General features: G+C 43.5%; 2 protein-coding genes across 2 annotated transcripts in view; one reads left to right on the forward strand and one right to left on the reverse strand.

Annotated features, from left to right (window-relative positions):
- Positions 1-8,611: 8,611 nt before the first annotated feature.
- LOC108880590 (uncharacterized) lies at positions 8,612-17,117 on the forward strand. The gene is given in 3 exon segments (XM_018672162.2): positions 8,612-9,136; positions 14,818-15,868; positions 15,870-17,117. Coding segments are annotated over 2 exon segments (1,485 nt in total). The 5' UTR covers positions 8,612-9,136; positions 14,818-14,836; the 3' UTR covers positions 16,323-17,117.
- Positions 17,118-17,557: 440 nt separating this feature from the next.
- ppfia3 (PTPRF interacting protein alpha 3) overlaps positions 17,558-20,355 on the reverse strand; it is a 28,049-nt gene continuing 25,251 nt past the window's right edge. The window contains 1 exon segment of the mRNA XM_018672161.2: positions 17,558-20,333. The gene's annotated coding sequence lies outside the window, so the exon portion shown is untranslated.

Below are 20,355 nucleotides of genomic sequence, written 5' to 3' on the forward strand. Positions count from 1 at the left end.
GGTCGGATGTGACCACACGTGGGTCAGAACGCGTCCTCATTTGGCTCGTTTAACACCTCATGACGTGTTCGGATGCTCGACTTCGACATCCAACATCAGGAAAACAGATCAAATGACAGAGTTTTAGCATCACTAATGGTTTCCTGTTTGTTCTGGGATGTCAGTTACATTTAAGGGACAAAACTGTGAGTTGTAGGTGATAAAAACTTCTGTCAGTCAAAGTTTTGGAAAACTAAATAGATCAGGAAAGATGTTTGAGTTGATAAATGCTGTTGAAGGCCAACACTTTTGTGAAGAGAAGTCTCTCGCTAGTGTTGACAGTTACTGTTTTCTTTATCAATATCTTACATATTTGACTTTTTCACTACAAGCTTAAATGGATAAAGGGTCACAACTAATTATTTTCAGCTTCTTCAGCTTCTGTCTGATCAACAGTCTAAAATCCACAGATATTTTATTTTATAACGAAGACCGAGAACAAAAACAATCCTGACATTTGAGAAGCTGAAACCACTAAATGTTTTTGCTTGATAAACGACCAAAACTACAAATAAACGATCGCTTTTTAAAGAATTCTGAACAACTAATTGATTAATTCACTAAACATGTTTACGCTAGTTACACGAGTTTGTGTGAGTGAGATTAATCTTTCTATGTATCTCTTAATTAATCATATACTCTCAAATCCATACAATCATACAGTATACGTGCAATAAAATGTCAGAGACTTTAAAATGCCCGTCATGACTCCCCTGTGCTTAATGTGACATCTTTAAAAGTTTTGTTTGGCCTGAAAAAAAGTCCAAAACTCGAGTCTGCACTGACGTAAAACAGAGAAAGAAGCAAATCATTGCATTTAAAAAGCCAAAAACATCAAATCTGAGGCATTTTTTTCTCAATAAATGACTAAAACCATTAAATTTACATTTCAATACACTAATTAATTAATTGACTAAACATTTTATCTTGAAATAGATGTCTGACAAGAAACAGAGAGGAAGAAGCAGCCAGAAACCTTTGACTGTGAATGAGACTAACTTCTTGATGCTTCTTTAAATTAATCACATTCTCTATAAAATGCTAAAAAATAATTTTAAATGATAATGATTTCAACACCAACAACTCAAACTGCAAAGATATTTAATCTAAAATGATGGAAAACAGGGAAAAGCACATTTTAAAAAGCTGGAACCATTAAATTTGTGGCATTTTTGTTCAATAAATGACTGAAACTGTTAACAAATTATGAAAATATTTTATGTTCATCAGTTAATTGATTAATCAACTACATGTTTTAGGTATAAAATTGATGTTTGGACAAAAACAAAGAGAGGAAGCTGCAGCCAGAAACTTTCAGGGAACAGATTTGACTGGACATGAGTGAGTTTCACATGTGTTTCTGTGATTTAGTCTTCTTTTGTATTGTGTTTATGTGTGTGTTTGTGTGTACACATGTGCACCCCCCACCCCACCCCTGCTCTGCCGATAATCTGAGTGTATTAATCTGTTGTTTGAACTCCTTAAGCACAGACTGTCTATCACATCTGCTCTCTTCACCCTTGATAAAGCTCTGCTATTTATAAACTCTCCTTTCTCCTCTTGCTCCCCTCCTTTCTTTTTTGATCTGTCGTTGCAATTTCTCTACCGCTTTCCCCCTCCAACTCCAGCAGGACTGAATTTCACACAGCTCATTCCCTCCATCCCGTACAGTAAATCCATCTTCTCATTTGGCCAACAGACGTCTCAGAAACTCCTTAAATCTCCCTGATCCTCTTCTCTCTGACAGCAGACTGCGTGTTGAAAACAATGCTGATAACTGATAAGATATTACAGATGCTGCATGTTCAAGCGGCAGATTAAAAGCGGGGATCACCTCTGTGGAGATAACTTTGCATCATAAACTTGTCGCCAATAACAATCAGAGACGACTGAGCCCTAAACGGAGCCGCTCTGAGACGCCAAACAACTTTTAAAAAACCCCCGTGAAAGATGACAAACGGTGCGAACCCCGGCGGATGTGCGAGCAGTGGATGAAGGATGGGGAGGGAGAAGAAGGAGGCGACCGAGGAGGGCTTACCTGCTGCGTGACGCTGTCTCCCGTCCGACAAGAGCGAGGCATCGGTGGGGGAGAGAGAGAGACGACGGAGGAGAGGGAGAGGGAGAGAGAGAGGAGGGACGTGGAGATGATGAAGAGGGAGCGAGGGGACGGGAGGCAAAGTCACAGTCTTTGCGTCATCTGAGGAAAATTTGCAGATTAATACAACAGCTTGGTGGCTCTGAGCTCCAGCAGCGCCCCCCCCCCCGTCTCACCCTCCCTCCCCCTCCCTCCCTCTTTTCTCACTCACTTCCATCACGGGTCACTTTTTATTGCCTGTTAGGACGATAAGAGTCGTTTTAAAGTTATTTAAGAGATTAAACAACAGGGAGAAAGTGTCTCTGTCGTCATTAGACGTTATCTTGGGAGGGAGGTGAGGGTGAGGAGGTCATGCTCACCCTCCCTCCCACAGGAGGGCGCTATGACTCTGCACTGGACGCATCAATCTGTACAGTAGCTTCCCCTCTGAGGGATCCTTTGACAGATATCAGTGTCACTCAGTGAGGCCTCAAAGTGCACGGAGGCCCATGGGTGGAGCTGCTACATACTGCACATACAAGGGTCTGGCTTTTTCCATGACGCCACCACGCTTAATCAATCAATACGCAAGAAAATCACCTCGTAGAATCAACGACCGATGAGTTAGTTCGAGGGGGTTTTCAGGGGCTCGTCGCTCTGTCGTTGAGGGATGCAGAGGGGGGGGCTGTGATTGAGCTTTACGAGGACGATGAGATTGATTTATGAGCGTAACTTCTCAGCTATCAGACGTGATGTTGTATGACAACGTGACTTTGCACCTGACATTTATATGCACACATTCCTCAGTACGGTATGAAACCTTCCTCACTGGTATCGCAGTGAGATACTTGCACACAAAACCTGGACGACTTAAAATCAATCCTAAAAATCACGAGAACAATAAACTCATGATGTTTGAAAAGATAAAAATCCTGCACGTCTGACCTGAACTGTGAGCTGATTGGCTGACGTTAGATGTCACTGGTTGCCAAGTCTTTTCTAATTTTAGATACATAGGATGCAGACGTTGCATTTACAAAATATTTAGGTCAGTAAGACGTTAAAAATGTCAGTAATTTGATCATTTTTTTCTTTAAGTCGACGTATTTAGCATTTATAAAGGCAGATATTGGAGGTGTGAGCAGATATAAGAGCATGTTTAATGTACAGAATGTGTCAGTCACATATTTTAAATTATTACAGATGTGTTTTGCTTTGTTTCGGCAACACTGACGAGTTAAATCTGTTAATTATAATGTGTTATAAACCATTTTTAAACACTTTACATCCTGCTAAAGAGCTAAAGCTAAATATGACTTAAAGTTAGTTCCAACTCTAAGTGAGTTTATTACCCAGCACCAACACCAACAAGCCCACAAACAGGAATTCAGACACACACCTCCATGCCACACAGACACACACAAAGTCCCACAGGAGTGACAGATGGAGAGGGGCAGGATGGGAACAGCGGTTTGTACAACTGGGCCGGTGCCTCCATTGTGCAGTAGGTGCGCTGTAAGTCTATCCTCTACTAATTGCCAGAGCAGTTCAAACACAAAGTCTGCCTCTGAAATCCAATCCTGCGGGGTGTTGTACCGATGAGTAAAGTTTACAATGTGTAACATTTTTCCCCTGGCAAGAAAAGGGACAAAAACGTGGCTTATGGAGGAAGAGGTGGAGGGAGAGAGAGAGGGGGCATGAGGGGGTGGATGGGTGCAAAAAAAATGTAGAGGAAACACAGGAAGGTTGCAGATTTCGAGAAAGGACGACGTAACTGTAAATAGATCTTTCACTATTTAGGCTGCATGTCTAATCCGGGCACATCCAGGCTGCAACGAAATCTGCGGCGAGTGAATGAAAGCGTAGCCGCCGAAGGTGGATCGAGTCCCGTAAGGAGACACCGAGGAGCGACAGATAAGGAGACGAGGAGGAGTGATTGAGAGGTGATCTGGGGAGAGAGGAGGTGCCGTAAGAGGAGAGGGATCGGCGGTGCAGACGGTGTAAACAAGACGAGCGCAGGGCGTCTGAAGCCGTTTCAGAGACTGACAATCACCAGGCTCCTGCATGAACATCACATGTAACACTAAATCTAAACAGACACAGGGAGGGGGGGGGGCAGGCTGCCAGGTAGTGCAGCTCAGCGCCAGTCTGCATTCTGCACCCATTCGAACCTGTTTCTCATTAAGCATTAAACAGAATTACCAAAGTAAGTCCTCCGTTCCCTTAATGAGGGCTTTGCAGCTCTGATGCTCTCGCCCTCCCCCAAACCGTTTTCCCGAAGGTGAACATTCCATACGCTAATTTCAGTTTCACGCAGGAAAGACTTGTAGGCGCATGTGTTGTTTGTTTGTCAGAGCTGCAGTCTGTCGGTACAGGCATGTGTGTGTGTGTGTGCATATTTTCCTCAGCGTGCATGTGTGTTGTTTGTGTGTTTACGTGTGGTCTGGCTCCAGACCCTGTCGCTCATCCTCTCTGACCTTTCAGTAAGCTGTGAAGTTTAATTTCAGGCTTGGGTTGCTGCTTTTTTCTGCTCAATCCTACACCTGTGCCAAATATGTCCGGGGGAGCGGGGGGGTCGAAGTTGGACAGGGGATGTGTAAGACAGCCCCCCCGACAGACAGGAGGTGACACATTCATCAGAGAGTCTGAGTGAACGACCTCACCTTTGACCCTTTACCTCTCTGCCACCGTGGCTGGCGACTGGGGCATTTCCAGGAGGCTCCGGCTAATTGGGTCAGATTGCGGAGAAAGAAAAGAGCATTACGCCTGAAATTGGAAACATATGCAGCTATACCTCAGTGTGTGTGTGTGGTACTGGTGGCTGTGGTGGTGTGGAGGGAGGTCTGGATTTAGAGGAGGAGGAGGTGGAGGAGAAAATGTAGAAGAAATCAGGTGGAGAGAGCAGGAGAAGGACGACGAGTGTGAGAGGATGGACGAGGAGATGATGATGATGAGGAGGAGGAGGAGGACTGACGCCGGCGTACCTCAGGGAGGTCGAGGATCTGTAATTGACGGCCTGACTCAGTGGTGGACGGACAGTCTGTTAGCCTCTGACAGCTCGGCTCGGCTATTTGCAGTAATTGGCGTAATAGCTACCTTCCAATTACGCGTTTCAAACGGAGGAGGACGTCCAACGCCAAAGCAATAAGCCGACGTCTGATGGCGCTGCGTGTGGTGCGGGAGAGACCGCGACATCTGGAAACTTGATTTTTTAATCGATTGAGTGAAATGATATCGCAGTGATGTTGCCAAAGGTTTTGCAAGCTCGTGTACGAGGCAGGACTGTACCATAAAAAGAATCTGTTTCGTTTTTTATGAGGCTTTAATAATAGTCCTGAAAAGGTTTTCCCAAAGGAACAACAACAACAAAAAACACACACAGCTGAGTATTTGCGTTAGCTGTAGCTGCTCGCCGTATACTGAGGCTTTTGGGATTTAGAAAATCTTTTAATGTGACGGTATGAGGGGAAACTCGTTCTGTGAATGAATGTCTGAAATAAACCTCTACATCTCCTCGGGTACTTGTGCATGTGTGCGACGGAGGGAGCAGGAGGGCAAGAGCCCGAGAAAGCCACATCTACGCGTCGCCGCCCTTTCAGTCATCGTATTTATTTGACCGTCACTCTTGTCCACACTTTAACTAACAACTTTCCCTTGCTCGTTCTCTCTCTGTCTCTCTCCTCTCACTCGAACTCTCACTGATGCACCCCGAGGCGGAAATATCTAAGTGCGTTCAGGGCAAGTCCAGACAAAGAGGGAGATAGAGAGAATGGTGGGAGGGTTGCGAGGATTTGGAGTGACTGACACTAAATGCCAAGAGGGAGGAATGCCGCAAGGGAGACACCAGGGAGTGTGTGTGTGTGTTTAAGTCTGGGTAAGTTAATGGTAAAGAGGATCTCCGACGTCTAATTCTGGTGCTGCTGAAAGGCGAGTGTGGTTAAGAGAAACCGAAAGACATGAGAAAGACGGTGTGTGTCAATGAGGGCAAGTACATCAACGCCGCCCTCCATCTGACGGTACTGACAGTGTTAAATGTCTCCGTCCCCAACTAAAGACTTCACTTCAGTCTGCCTCTCTATACAGAAGTGACCCGTTTTAGCGGCTTGGAGTTTGAAAAACCTCTTTTCATGATCGCCCCCTCCTCCTCTTCCCTTTCTCCGGTCCCTATCTCTCCCATCCCCAAACTCTTTCATGAGCAGTCTCTCAGGGGCAGGGTTGTAACACAACCCTCCCCTCTTTTGTCTCCATTCTTCTCCTTATCCTTTCATCTTTTTAGACATTCAGGGGGAAAGGGGTTTGGTGAGATGGAAACCACTACTTGGTAAAGGAAAGAAAGAGATAGCATGTGAGAGAAGGGGAGGGGAGGGGGGAGACTCTGCCTCCCCTTCTCTTCTCTGCTCATCCGCCAATTTATGGCTCTGCTTTTCAACAAGGCCATTCAAGGTGTGGAGGCTCAGTGGACGTGCTTTTCTAGCCGGGTCAATAGCAGTGAACCCTCAGTCTGGGCTGTGTGGGGACGACTTATCTGCTCCGAGGACCCGTTGAACTGCCTGTCGGCCCGCACGTCCTCCATAGACCTCCATTGTGTCTCCTCCGGGGGCCCGACCTCGCCTTCGACTTTCTTCCCCCCTCCTGAAGACCTGCGAGCGGAGACAGAGCAGCCAGTCACAGCTTTAACAGAGGCCTGAACCGCCTCGCACTCTCCCAACCTACATATACGGAGAGATATCTGTGGGATCTGTGCATTGACGTTTAATTAAAACCACATAACAAATCAGCATTTGACTGTGAACGCAGATGAAGGTTCCACATAAGAAACATCTGAGCGCACGCAGGGCAAGTTAAGACGAGATATGGATCTTACATTTACAACGTGTGGACGTTATTACATCTAGAGAACACATGCTCACACAATCCTGTAAATTTGTCAGCGTTAATCATATTGTTTTGGTTCTAGATCATGATTAAAACTCACCTAATAATAAATGACTATCAAGGGAAAAGAGCCTGATTTTTTTCCACTGAAGTAAGACATGTGTTAATAAATACTCTGGGTTTCATTTCAAGAAAAACTTTGGACTTGCACCAAAAACAAATAAGTTGCTTCTTTGCCCGCAGCGCCAATAAATATTTCCACTTTTTGCAAGTGAGTGATTTTCAGTTTCCTTCATATAAAAACTAATAAAAACATCACAGATAACACGTAAGATGAGACGAGACAAAGGTTCAAACATGCGTATAGAACATTAAATATTAAAATAACTCATGTAAAACTGGTGTGGTCAAGTTTGTAGTTTCATATATGAGGTTATTTCAGGGTAAAGTAAAAGCTGGTCAGGGTGACAGTGGTAATTGCTAGGATTCACGGGGGCCCCGTACTAACCACTGCCCAGGGCCCCAAAATCATCAAGTCCACCCCTGCTGAAATGTGTAATTAAAAAAGTTGACCTAGTTTTTCAATCTGCCAGAGTATTAAGTGTCTCTGTGAAGTATTTATAGGCCTATTTACATTTTAAAACACATTTGGTGTCATATTATATGTACTTTTTCTTTTTGTAAACCATTCTGCAGATGCTGAATCAGTCACTTTTATTTGCATACAGTCTCTCGTGTCCATAAAACTATGACAGTAGATCCCAGTCACAGCCAATGAGATCATCACCAAGATCCAAATGATCCTGTCACAGGGCCCTTGAGCAAAAAACACGTACCTGCCAAATAGTCAGAAAGTGAGCACACACCAAAAATATCTGGCACAAGCAAACAGGAAGCAATCTGAAAGCAGACTCGGATTTGGCATTAAAACATCAGGTTACATCCTCCTGTTTGATTGAGCCAAACGGGGTTGTGTTGCAGTCTTGCACTTGCAGGGACGAGGACCTAGAGCCCCAGCCTCACTGCAGCTTGTTTGTAATAATTTGCACCGTTACCAAACACAGGATGAACTCACATTACTTGGAGCGGTGTCAACCACACATTGCTGGTAATTCGTCGAATTGGTTTCTTGTGAAGTGTGGGGCGGGGATGAGAAAAAAACAAAAAACAGGGGGGGTAGGTAAAGGTAAAAAAAGAAAGAAAAAAACTAAAGACAGTCACGCACATGTAAAATCAAAGCCTCACAGCTTAATGTATCAAATCAAGCTAGCAAGGAAATGTGACTTTTTGGCTAATTTTGCGCGCTAATCTCTGGATAACTGTGTCATATTAAATTAATCTCTTTAGGAAATGGCTCTTAAATACATCTGCTTTCACGTTGGTGCAGTGTTGAAGGTTTCTTTTCAATATACTAACCTCCTGAGGAAGAAAAAAACTTCTTGTCTTTGCGCTTCCCAGGAGAAACCGGAGTCATTAGCCCGTCAAGCTAACCGATGCTAACACGGAACTACGCCGGAAGTAGCCGCTCTTCCCTTTGGAAATAAAAGCACCGCCCGCTAGGCGAACGTTCCATCGCGATTGACGTCGAATCGGGTCTTATTTTGAAAGCCGGGAGCAGAAGTCGCGTTTCTAACCCGTGCTAACTAAACTTTTTTGTCCGACTTTAACGCGTTTCAGGCGGAGTTCAGATCTTAAAACATTTGGCCCAACTTCTTCACCTCTCCACTTCTTCGCTCGCATATTTGAACCGGGTTACCTTTCCCTCAGTCCGCCTTGGAGGAGCACCAGCCCATGGAATATCTACATTTTAACACATATTTTCATTTTTAATACCTTTTTGGGGCTTTTAAAAAAAACACTGTCTTGTTTTGTCACAGTGGGAGCGCTCCCAGGAGTTTTCTGGTTTATTTAACTTACTTACTTTTTTTTCTTCTTCTGCTTTCTTTTCCTCGTCGGATTTTCGGGCTGCATATGCCATGTCACGGACTATTAAAAGAAGAAAGAAATGTTTGTGATTAGTTTTGCGGTCGCCGTGCGAAAGTGTTATTTGAGTTTATTTTTTTAAACCAGTTGAGCAACTGGCGACAGGACTCTATAATCAATGTGGTGTCAGCTGGAAGGACGCAGGGTCCGGATCTCACCTAAACGGTATGGCTTTAAATCAGACATGTAGGCCTTAAACCACACAGTATCCGGTTTTATTAGCATTTATTAATTAATATATGTATATATTTATCAAGTTATGGAATTATTTAGTCGGTTAAATAGATTAGCAGTTACATAATGTGAGTAACTAACACTTAATTAGTCTGTTTATGAATATTTTATTGTTATTTTCTGCTTAAAAGTTAATTAATTTCATTATGTAGCATTTTTAAAAATAGATCTACCTGCTTTTTTTATCACTTATTCCACTTATTTACTTACATTTATACTTGCAAACTTTACTGACATGCAGTTTACTTTTTTATGGGTTTAATATACTAAAATACAATTTTTCAACTCCATTCGGCAACATTGCAGAAGATCAAGGTATTTTAAAACACGCCAGTCGTAATCCCAACAGCTCGGCACTGCACATTTTTATTTTCCTTGGCAGTCCTGCAATGGTAAGCCCGTTTCTCATTTTGTTTTCGTTGGCAGCCAGTCAGGTGAGGTGAGAGCTGCCGAGTCACAATCTAAACCCGCAGGTAGATCACACAGGTTGTGTTTTAAGACATACCTGCAGCTGATGTCTTAATTCGATATTGTAGACAGATCAGGGGCTGGATAGGCTCAGTGGGAGGTATTTTTTAGTGCAAGTGCAAGTGAATTAACCACCAAGAAATGTAATTTCACTTTCTGCATCACCACAGAGGAATTTCATTTAGTATCACGGCTCCTACAACTTCTGAGTCACATTTCTCTTGCAGAGAGTTTCCTCACACTCTCAGCTTTTAAAAGATAAAGATATCAGGTCAGGCTGTTATTTTTCACACCAGTGCATGTCAGAGGTGTTCACTGTCAGCTCGTGGGTGAGAGAAGAAGACGACAAACCAAGTGATTTGAGAGAAATGTCAGTGATACTGAGCCAAGGTTACAGAGGAGGGGGGGCTGGATCCTGCAGGCTGAGCGTGGAATGAAACGATCACAGACCTGGAATTAATGGGCTGTTTGCACAGTGGGACAGCAGGGCACTGTAAATGTGAGGCCAAGGCTTTTACTTTACCCTTACAGAAAGAAGAGAGAGAGGGGGGAGGCAAACATTTACCTGTGCATGTGTTTTCCATGTCACACGGTGTCCCAGCCACTCCTGTTGCAACCGTCTCTGATGGTCACACTCAGATGTCTTTCCTGACAGCTCAGTCAGACCGAACTTGTCATAAAATCTGCAACTGTTTTTAGGAAAACTTCCTCCAATCATCTGGCCTCCAGGCATCTCCCACCCCCTGTCACTCTTTAAGTTACAGCACTTCAAAGAGGGAGGATTAGGACGGGACGGGACGGGACGGGGGCCCCGGCACTAACACTAACACAGATGCATTCTGTCAGATGGATGTGTCTTGACATTAGCCACACAAGAGGCGAGGGATTACTTTGTTAACAGGCTAATAGCACAGTAGCTGCTGCCAGGTGTGGAGCTGCTTTATGGAGTTTGTTTCCTGGGGAGGATCTCGCTGCCCGAGGCCCCCTCGGTGCCATAATTCCTCCTTGGCTCACGCTGTCTCTCCTGGATTAAACCCCTGTGGTTCAAAGCAGAAGTCAGACCAATTTGCCAGGTGCCAGACTCACTCAAGAAACACTTTCCTCTATTGTTTGTCTGTTGTGTTACAGAGCAAAGCCTCTGTAGTAGCTGCACGTCAACAAGATGGTTTGACTCTTACGCTTATTTAAAGCAGTGTAGTAATAAAGAAAAATTAATTCCCAGAGCTCCAACAATTAGTTGTTTAACTGCTAAATCAATTAACAAGAACATAACAGACAGTTAATTTCTCAGGCATAAAAAATCTACATTTTCTCTGGTTCAAGCCTCAAGTGTGAGAATTTCCTGCTTTCTCTGGTTTTACATGATTAGAAATGTAATTTATTTGCAAGACATCTGATAACATCCCCCTGGACTATGGAAAATTGCAATGGGTAATTTTTTTCTGATGTTTTATAGACAAAATGATTAATCAATTAACCAAGAAAAGAAGTGCCACAGGAAAGTGGAAACAAGGACAGTCAGGAATAAATAAAATGATAAACAGAAACAATAATAAGAGACAGAGCAAGGGAAACATTACATGTAAAAAAAAAAAAACAAAAAACGAGTTGAAAGCAAAGTGAAAAGGATCCGTTTTAAGATGCCACTTAAAAATGTTCCTGGATATCCTTTGGGAATGTTGGTGTTTTTGTTTTAGTTTAGAAGAAGCGTTGAAACAAGTTGCATCCTCAGGTTTCTTATTACTGTGTTTCATAACATCCCATAGAGCCACTGTGGTCTAGGTGAATCTGTCACCAAGATCTGAGCTCTGAGCTGTTTAATTCATGTGAAGTCCAAAGCGTTAAACGATACAGGGAGCAGAGGCCGTACAGTTAATGTCACAGTTTAGTCTGTTTATTCATGGATTTTTGCTTGATGAGGTGTTTGTACAGGCCCTGTCCTGTGGTTTCTAGGTATTCCTCTTTCCTCTTCCATGCAGCTGAGATTAAGATTAACATGTTGCGTGGGGTTTTATTTATTTATTTAAACCTCAAGTTTTAGAGAGACTGCATGGGATTTTTTTTTCTGTGTGGGTAGGGTGAGAGGGGTAAGGGATTCAGAGTGCTTGGGTCTTGTCCAGAGGGCGGAAGAACGTCGTGGTCCTCGTCTAAGCCTTGCAGGGAGCTGAAATGATGCGTGTCATTGTAGCAAATGGAGCATGGTGATGAAGTGCTGCTGCTGCTGCTGTTTTACAAAGGAACCACTTAGAGAGTCTGCTCGCCTGCCTTCTGTGTGGCGTCTTGAGTGGCTCCCAACAAAGCCCTTAAGAAGCATATAACTCTCCTACAACAGCACGCACACTCACCTACTACAAATCCTCCAGATTTATCCTGGATATTCACCCCGTACCACCTCTTCTCCCCACAGTTCGCTCGTTTCTCGCTTCATCAAGTCCTCCGACCTAAACGACCGTTCCCGCCCCTCAGATACGACTCGCGAGAGCGTGTCAGCCATTGGAACGTGTCGTCGCCGTGGTAACAGTAATAAACAGGTGGTTAACGTCATGGAACGGCCTCTCTTCGGTTAGGTTTAGACATCAAAGCTATTCGGTTAGGTTTAGAAAAAGATCGTGGTTTTGGCTAAAATCGCTAATTACAATTGTTAAAACGGGAATCAAACTCAAGTCAGCCATCCACCCAAACCTCCTTCTACCGCGGACTTTATTGCTATTTACACTACTACATCTACTTAATAGATGTCACACTATTGTCACTAAATGTAGCGTAACAAGAAGACGTAACTGTGGGTCGTAATAGCAGCTGCAAAAACGACGTATGTTGTCGTTTTTTTTTTTTTTTTTTTTACAGGAGGACAAATGATCCTCTCCTGTCCTCTAGTCTCACCAGACTGCTGCACACTTTGTTTTCAGCTGTAATTGCAGTTGGCAGGCCGCTCCACGTTTAAAAGGGGTGTGTTAACAGCCAGGTTTTACCGTTTTAATCTGCTCTCATCACACAAAACACCTGCGTTTATTTGGCAGACCCAGTGTGTAGATCAGTAGCCCAAGCAAACAGGAAGCGCAACAGACTTTGATGTGATTTATCGTCAGCAATGACAAGCAGGCACTTTGAGTGCCCGAGGTGACTGCATGAGTGATGTGACAACCAAAAACCTCGTTCCTTGGTGACTGCATTGTGTCCAGGGTGTGGCCCCTGCCGAGTACAAGTCCTGTCATTGAAAGGATTTTGTTTTGTCACACACTCACATGTTCAGTCAACACACACCATGATGGCCACTGATGAAACATTCACTCAGTCGCTTTCACACACCCGTGCAGACAAACACGCCACAAGCAAACAAACAAACAGTCCCTGACATCCACTCCTTCACAGTTTCTCTTTTTTTTCCTACCCTCTTTGCTGCCTGAGGAAACCTTGAAGGAGCCTCGCCAGTAAAAAGCTGCATCACTGACATTCTCATCATTCCACCTATTTTAACTCTTTCCAAGTGACCTCCTCCCTGCTCTCAAACAAATAACTGACGCTCACCTCTGTTGAAGAGGTGCTAGCTGAATACCATCTCACTGTACACGCTGCACGGATGGGTGACTGGAATATTTTTCCGGTTAGTCACAGGTGAACCTCTCTCTGAAACACAAATGAATCATCTCTGCTTTGACTCACAATATTTGCTTCATTCAAACATTGTCAGACATGACCAACTAACGCACCTGAAAAGTCTTTTGCATGTCAGGAAATGTTTACATTTGGCTCACACGAGGGAGTGTTTTATTTGATTTTTCTAACAGTTACTATAATGACTTTTCAATGTATCACTGTTTAACATACTGTAGAATAATTCAGTGAAAGGATTTTTATCTTTACGTTATAAATATTTAAGAGTGATTAATGATTACATTTCCCATAACACTAATTTTGTCATGAAGTTTTAAGGTATAACTTCTGCAACTTTATATGCATATTTAAATGGAAATAACTAAAAATACTGTGACTGCAACTAATAATTATTTTCATTCACTGACTGAAAATATTACAAAACTTTTGAAAAATCTTTCCAGAAATCCAAAATATATCCTGTTTTCTATAATGTACGACAAAGAAAAATAACAAATGCTCACATTTGAGACGCTGGAAGTATTAGAATGTTATTTTTTACTTGAAAATTGACTTTAACGATACGGTATCAAAATAATTGCTAATTCATCTTCTGTTGTTCAACTATTCAATAAAATAGCAACATACTTTATACTTTGTAATAACATACTCTTCTGTCAGTGTCTTTTCATAACTTAGGAATTATTAGAAATACTTTCCACAGTATTCATTTAATATTTTAGCCATATAAAATCTAACACTAATCCTTTTGTGATTACAAGTTGCACAAAGTTTAGATAACACAGGTCGTGGCAGGCAAGACATTTACAATAGTAATGGTTGCACATTATTCTCTAAGTAAATCTCTTCTAGTCCGAGGCAACAGATGTATTATATCATGTTCCGGCACCACCTTTCCATAGGAAAACAAATGTACCCACAGCCCAGGTGCATCTCAGGTTGAATACCTGAGGTGTACTTCAGCAATGCCGGCATGCTTTCTTGTTATAAGTGTGTTTTGACATGTAGACATAACGCAAACTATTTTTATTACCGCAGATTTAATGAGAATCTATTGGATGGTAGAAAAAGAACAGAACAAAACAAAACAGAAAAAGAAAAAGTCAGGCCGTGAAAAGCTGAAAGGAAAGGCTTGTTCTCTCTGGTTGCAGATGTCTTTTTAATCCATTTCCTTTTGGCTGTAAAGTTTCTGACTTGCATACATACCAGGTTGTCAGTGTATCCGTTTGAAGGTCAGACAGCAGAATCTACGGCGTTTCATAGCTGAACTTCATCTTCCCCCACATGAAGAAGCAGAAGGGTGACCTTGCCGTACTCGGTCCTCTTTTTCCACGAGTTCTGCCAAGATTTTAAAGCCATACCTCAGCAGTTAAAGCACCAGGGTCATAAAGCTGTGGGCCACCAGTAAAACCTCTCATTTTACATTTTAATTGAGGTGCTTAGTTTAAACTGTACACGCCACAGTTTGCATTGTGTAAAATAACATTGTCTCTGTCTTCCTCTGTTTCTTGTACTCTTTTAACCACCAGCTGATACGTCTTGGGAGTGATGCACTGGCTTCCCCTGGTTGCCATGGTGATTGCCTCGGCCCTGCCCTTCCCTCACAACCCCGTGTCCAGGATTGCCGCCGCGACGACAGAGCCTGGCTTCGACAACCGCAGAGAGCACCGACGACATGACCCGGCCGCTCGCCTCGCAGCTCCCCCCGCAGACTACGGCTTTCAAGGAAACGCCTCGCAAACGGACTTCGACGTGGCTGCTGCTCTCAGCCAACAACACACCACCACCAACAGACAAAACCTCCAGAACCGTAAGGATTATGTGAAATCCTCCGTACATGAAGAGACCTCCACGTTCAAAGTGGAGAATCAAGGAACCTACCAATCAAATAGCAACTCAGGCAGCAATGACAAAAGCAGTGTCAGTTTGGATGTTCCCACAGAAGCGGGACCGCTCAGGACCGAGGATATTTCCAAGGATAATTCTCTACCAAAGGACTACAAAGCTGACAGCAGCAGCAGGCAAGATTACTCCAGTTTTGTGGACTTTTCCAAGAAGGATGATCTTCAGGACTCAACAGATAAACCGTTGCAGGTTTCTGCAGTGGAAAACCTCAACGCTGTCAGTCCTGCTGCACCTCTAAAGGGTCAAAGAGGACCAGAACCGACTGTTTCTTCGGAGCAGCTGAGAGATTCGTCAACAATCAGGACGGGGACCTGGCGGACACTGGGAGATGGGAGAGGTCCAGCTGAGGAGAGCTTGACCCTAGAGGCAGGGCTGGGTATGGGGACGGGGGTGGACAGCATCCTAGAAGGAGATGAGATGTTTCTGGATGCGCATCCACGAGTCCTGTTCTCGCCGTCCCTGTCTCCTCCAGAGCACCCGCCTCTCCTGCTCATGCTGGAGACCGGTATGCTGGAGGAGAATGGGGACGGAGAAGAGCAGGAGGACATGGACGGACACATCGAGGGTCACGGGGACCGGGCGATCGACAGGAGCATGACTCTGAGTTGGGCCGATTCTCCCAGAGTCACCGCCGGCGAGGTCGTCCGTCCCGTTAAAAGGGATAAACGCTCGCACTTTGATAGACAGGCGGCGAGGGGAGAAGTCGGTGTGCGAGTCGGAAAGCGTTTGGGTCACCGACAAGAAGACCGCCATCGACTCTCATGGTCGTCAGGTCACCATCTTGCAGGAAATCCAAACCCAGACAGGACCACTCAAACAGTACTTCTACGAGACTCGTTGTCGCCAGGCGGAGCAGCAGAGCACCGCCAGCAGGTCGAGGGGAGCTGGCGCGGCCCCGAAATCCCCGGGGATGGGTGTAGCCGGGGCCGGCTGCTTAGGTGTGGATAAAAAACAGTGGTTGAGCGAGTGTAAAGCCAAGCAGTCGTACGTACGAGCGCTCACCAAAGATGCAAACAACCGAACCGGGTGGAGGTGGATCCGCATCGACTCATCCTGCGTCTGTGTGCTGCTGTCCAGAACCAATCAGGCACTGGCGAGGGAGGTCTTGACGAGGAACGGTAGAGGCTGAAAGAAAGAGAGAGGGAGGGAGGGAGGGATAGGGAGGAGGGGGGAGATGGCAAGAAGTAGAAAGTGACACAGAGCAGAGCAGCGGTGACATCCCTCTGTGTGCACTTTCGCTCACTGGGTTTCCTTAAAGTGATGGAAGTTATTCCTGCCTTAATCCGCAGTTTTTCTCTCTTTTCCGATCCCTCCATCCACCACAGCTTCAAAAGACTTTTGAAAAAAACAAGAAGACCTCAATACTAGATCTTAGGGAAAATTTTCATTTATAGAGATTTTACTTTAAAAAGTACTGTTTTTTTGTATGATTTATCTTTCATAATCTAAGTTATTTTTGATTAGTATGTAAGCATGTGTATGTCTTTGATATTAATATATTCCTTTATATATGTGTACAATATGACACCAGTATACCTTTATGTATGAAGCTATGTATATCTGTGTGTATTTATAGAAGAAGTGTCTGATGATAATTCCAGCCTCTGGTCCACTCGGGTTGTGAGAGGAAGGAGCGCCACCTACTGAGGCTCCATTTTACTGCTCCACACTGTTCCCATATGGATTAACCATGAATGTTGTTGAACGGTTGTTTTTAGAGTCCGATAATTACAGCGTGGGCACATTTTAGCACGATTTCCCCCCTCAGGCTGGTGATCTGACAGTTTTTGAGGCAGGATTCATACGTCTCCTGTCTGTGGAGCTTGTTAAATGTGGTTCATTAATGTAAAACCATCTAATTTTACCATCTGCTGGTTTGTTCAATTTGCCTGCCAAACGTGGTAATAAAGGATCTTTGTACTCATTATCTTAACTTGATGTATATGTGCAAATGCAGAGCTGAAATCTTCAAAAGAAAACTTAAATTTAATGTATTTTAGTGCTGTAATCTGCCTGGAGGAATCAAACTACAGCTACATAAAACACACAGCTAGGGTGGAAGACGTATTCAGATGTGTTACTTAAGTAAAAGTTGCATTGCTGCAGTTTAAAAATATTTAATTACAAGTCAAATTACTGCATGTTTTGTGTGAAAAATCAGTAGCTGTAGTGGAGTTAAAGTGCAGTATATCATAAAGGAAGTGGTGCATAATATACCATAAAATGGAAATACTTTAAGTAGAAATATTACTGTATTGTACTTAGGAACAGTACTTGAGAGGGCGTTTTTAGTTACTCTGCACACAGTCGACTTCCTGCAGAAAGAGAAAGAACAAATCAAATCAACAGTAAAAATGAAGAAAGTTTGATGATCAGCAGATCCACCTGGATCGCTTTATTTTTTTCTTCTTTTACATCACCATTTTCATTATCATCATCATCATTATTGTTTATTTTCCAGATGATATTTTTCAATTTGTATTACTATCACTTTAATCATGGAAATCTGTTAAATCATTGCACAATTTGTTCTCAAAATGTACACATACAGTAGCATATTTGAATGACCATTTTCAATGTTTCATATTTACTTTTAAAACTAGTTCAAATGAAGCCAAGAAGGAACAGAACATGTACATACATTTATCCAATACATACCTAAAGAAAATAAATAGTTATCGTAAAAAATAAAAAATACAACTGAAAAAAATACACACATTTTACAAATTGATCCCCAGGCTCCCACCCCTGTAGGTTTATCATACAGATATATATTTTTTTTAACGACACCTCATATCATCTTCACCACCAAAAAAATGTTTTTAGGTCATTGTCGTTTGTTTGACATGCATCGTAAACACAGAGGCTAAAGGTTTTGTTTCCTGGGCTTCCTCGGGCTCGCCCCTCTCTTCCTGCCTCTCTCTGATCTCCCCCACCCTGATTCTTCCCCCCTTCCTCCTCCCCCACCCCCAGAGAGCTCTTGATTTCTGTTATTATGGCTTGTGTGTGCGGTAAAATGACCAGCTTCTGTCCATCCTGTTTTTTTTTTTTGTTTTGTTTTCTTTCCTCCCTCTGAGTCGCTGTTTTGTCTCTCTGTCGCCTCTCCCATCATCAGGATTACCCAAGACCCTGAGCTGATGATTACAGGTCATAAACCACACAACGATCATGGAGGGCTAGTGAGGAATTCGAGTCCGAGTCTGGCTTCTTAATATAATTAAAACTTAAGCACCACTTTCTACTTTACAAAGGGATTTTGTAAGTTAATACATATTTTTCATGTTTTATAGGCTGGGAACAAGCTACTTTTTGGGTTGCCATGTTGTGAAAAACCAATTTTACTTGTTTACATTCTCCTCCAGAATAACTTTGTTTCTAACTTATTAACATTTTAAACTCCAACCAGGAGGGATTATCGTCACACTAACTGCACAAAAAAACAAAATATTCAGTCTAATCTGAAGATTTAACCTGATGATGGTGCTAGATATAAAATCAGAGGATCACCAAAGGTATTACAAATCATCCTCAGGTGACCATGAATGACATGAAATCCACACAGTAGTTGTTGAGGTATTTCAGACCGGACCAAAGTGGTGGAATAATCCCCCAAACACAGGTGGCTGACGTGGCTGAAAAGTGAGAAAATCATCTACTGAGTCACCAAGTCTCCAGTTACAAATGTTTACCAAATGTTTCAATTGGATTTTTCACAATTTGGCTTCACAAAACACAGTAGCTTTTTATCTTTATCTATAAAACATTAGAATATGATAAACATTACATTATTAAGCTTGAGAAATCTGCGTCTCACAAGAGATAGAATCGTCAAAACTGAGGCAGCAGAAGCAGAGATATTCTGACTTTTTAGTTCCTAGTGTGGGTCAAACTCATGACACACTGGATCCTACATTTCCCACGATGCAGGTTGAAAGTCTTTCATTAAACTAACTCACCCACACCTAAATGCACGCCGATTTCTAACCCCACGCCAAGTCTCAAGCTCCTCAAGGCAGGACAGTGCAGACGACAGCGCTGCGACTAATTTTTCCAAACTTTATAACGTCCAGAGCCACAGACAACAGTTCTGTCTCCGAGCAGGGCTCCTTTAACATCGACAAAGCCAAGTTAAAACGAACTCCTCGTAAAGAACGCCTTTTCTAGAGCCTGGCCCCGACACGACTTTATGGATTGGACTGACCACAATCCCTCCGTGGCCTCGCTCCACCCTGTCCCATCCACCTCTGTGCCTTTGATCTCTATAATGGGCTCCCTTCAAAAGAAATTACTCAGCCTATCGGTTTTCAAGGTGCCAATAGACAAAAGCTTGAAGAGGGTCCCCCCCCCACCTCCCCTAACCCCCTACCTCTGATGTGGTCGGAGCTAAATGGTGGTCTGAATTTACTACACCGCTCCGACTCAATTGGGGACACTCCGACGCCCCTGATGGGACCATAGAAGCCGACAATAGAGCCACAATAGCCGACACTAGACACCAGCCACCTCGTGAGTAGAAAGGAGAACTCCGGTGTTGTTTAGAGCAGTTTAAAACATCCCCCCCTCTTGGTTTTAAAATCCAAAAACTTTACGGTGAGGTTCAACTCCTGCCCCGACTCTCGATAAAAACACCTGCTGCTGAGCAGAAGTTGTAAGGCGACATGTTTAGTTGTTTTTGTACTGTAAAGAGAAGAAATGGCAGCGAGTGGTTTCCTCTAAAGGTAGGAAAAATAAGCCCTGATATCGCCAACTCTGCTGACTGTGTGCAGACACCGACAGGAATGAAAGACAGACGGGGGGAGGGTCGGGGGGGAGGAGTGGGGTACAAACCTAACCAACACCGCCGTTGTCCTTTAGTCTCGCTGAGAGAGGAAGAGCAAAGACAGAACGACAGGAAGAGAGAGACTGAGAGAGAAAACAGCTGATCCCCCCGTTCGACCTTCCTCCAGCTCCCTCCACCCCCGTCTGGTCGGAAAATACATTCATACATTCTTCATGTCATTTTCCCCCTTTATTCCTTTTGCTTCTGTTATTGCAGAATGGTCAGACCGATAGATTTATTTTTAAGTTAAATGGTTATATTAATTGCTTCTTTCTCCGTGGATGAGCGAGAGGGTCCTCTAGTCCCAATCCAGTCAGCGCCCTGAGGAGAGAAACAGCATTAT

The sequence above is a fragment of the Lates calcarifer genome, linkage group LG11, assembly GCF_001640805.2.
Source record: "Lates calcarifer isolate ASB-BC8 linkage group LG11, TLL_Latcal_v3, whole genome shotgun sequence".
NCBI classification, from domain to species: Eukaryota; Metazoa; Chordata; class Actinopteri; family Centropomidae; genus Lates; species Lates calcarifer.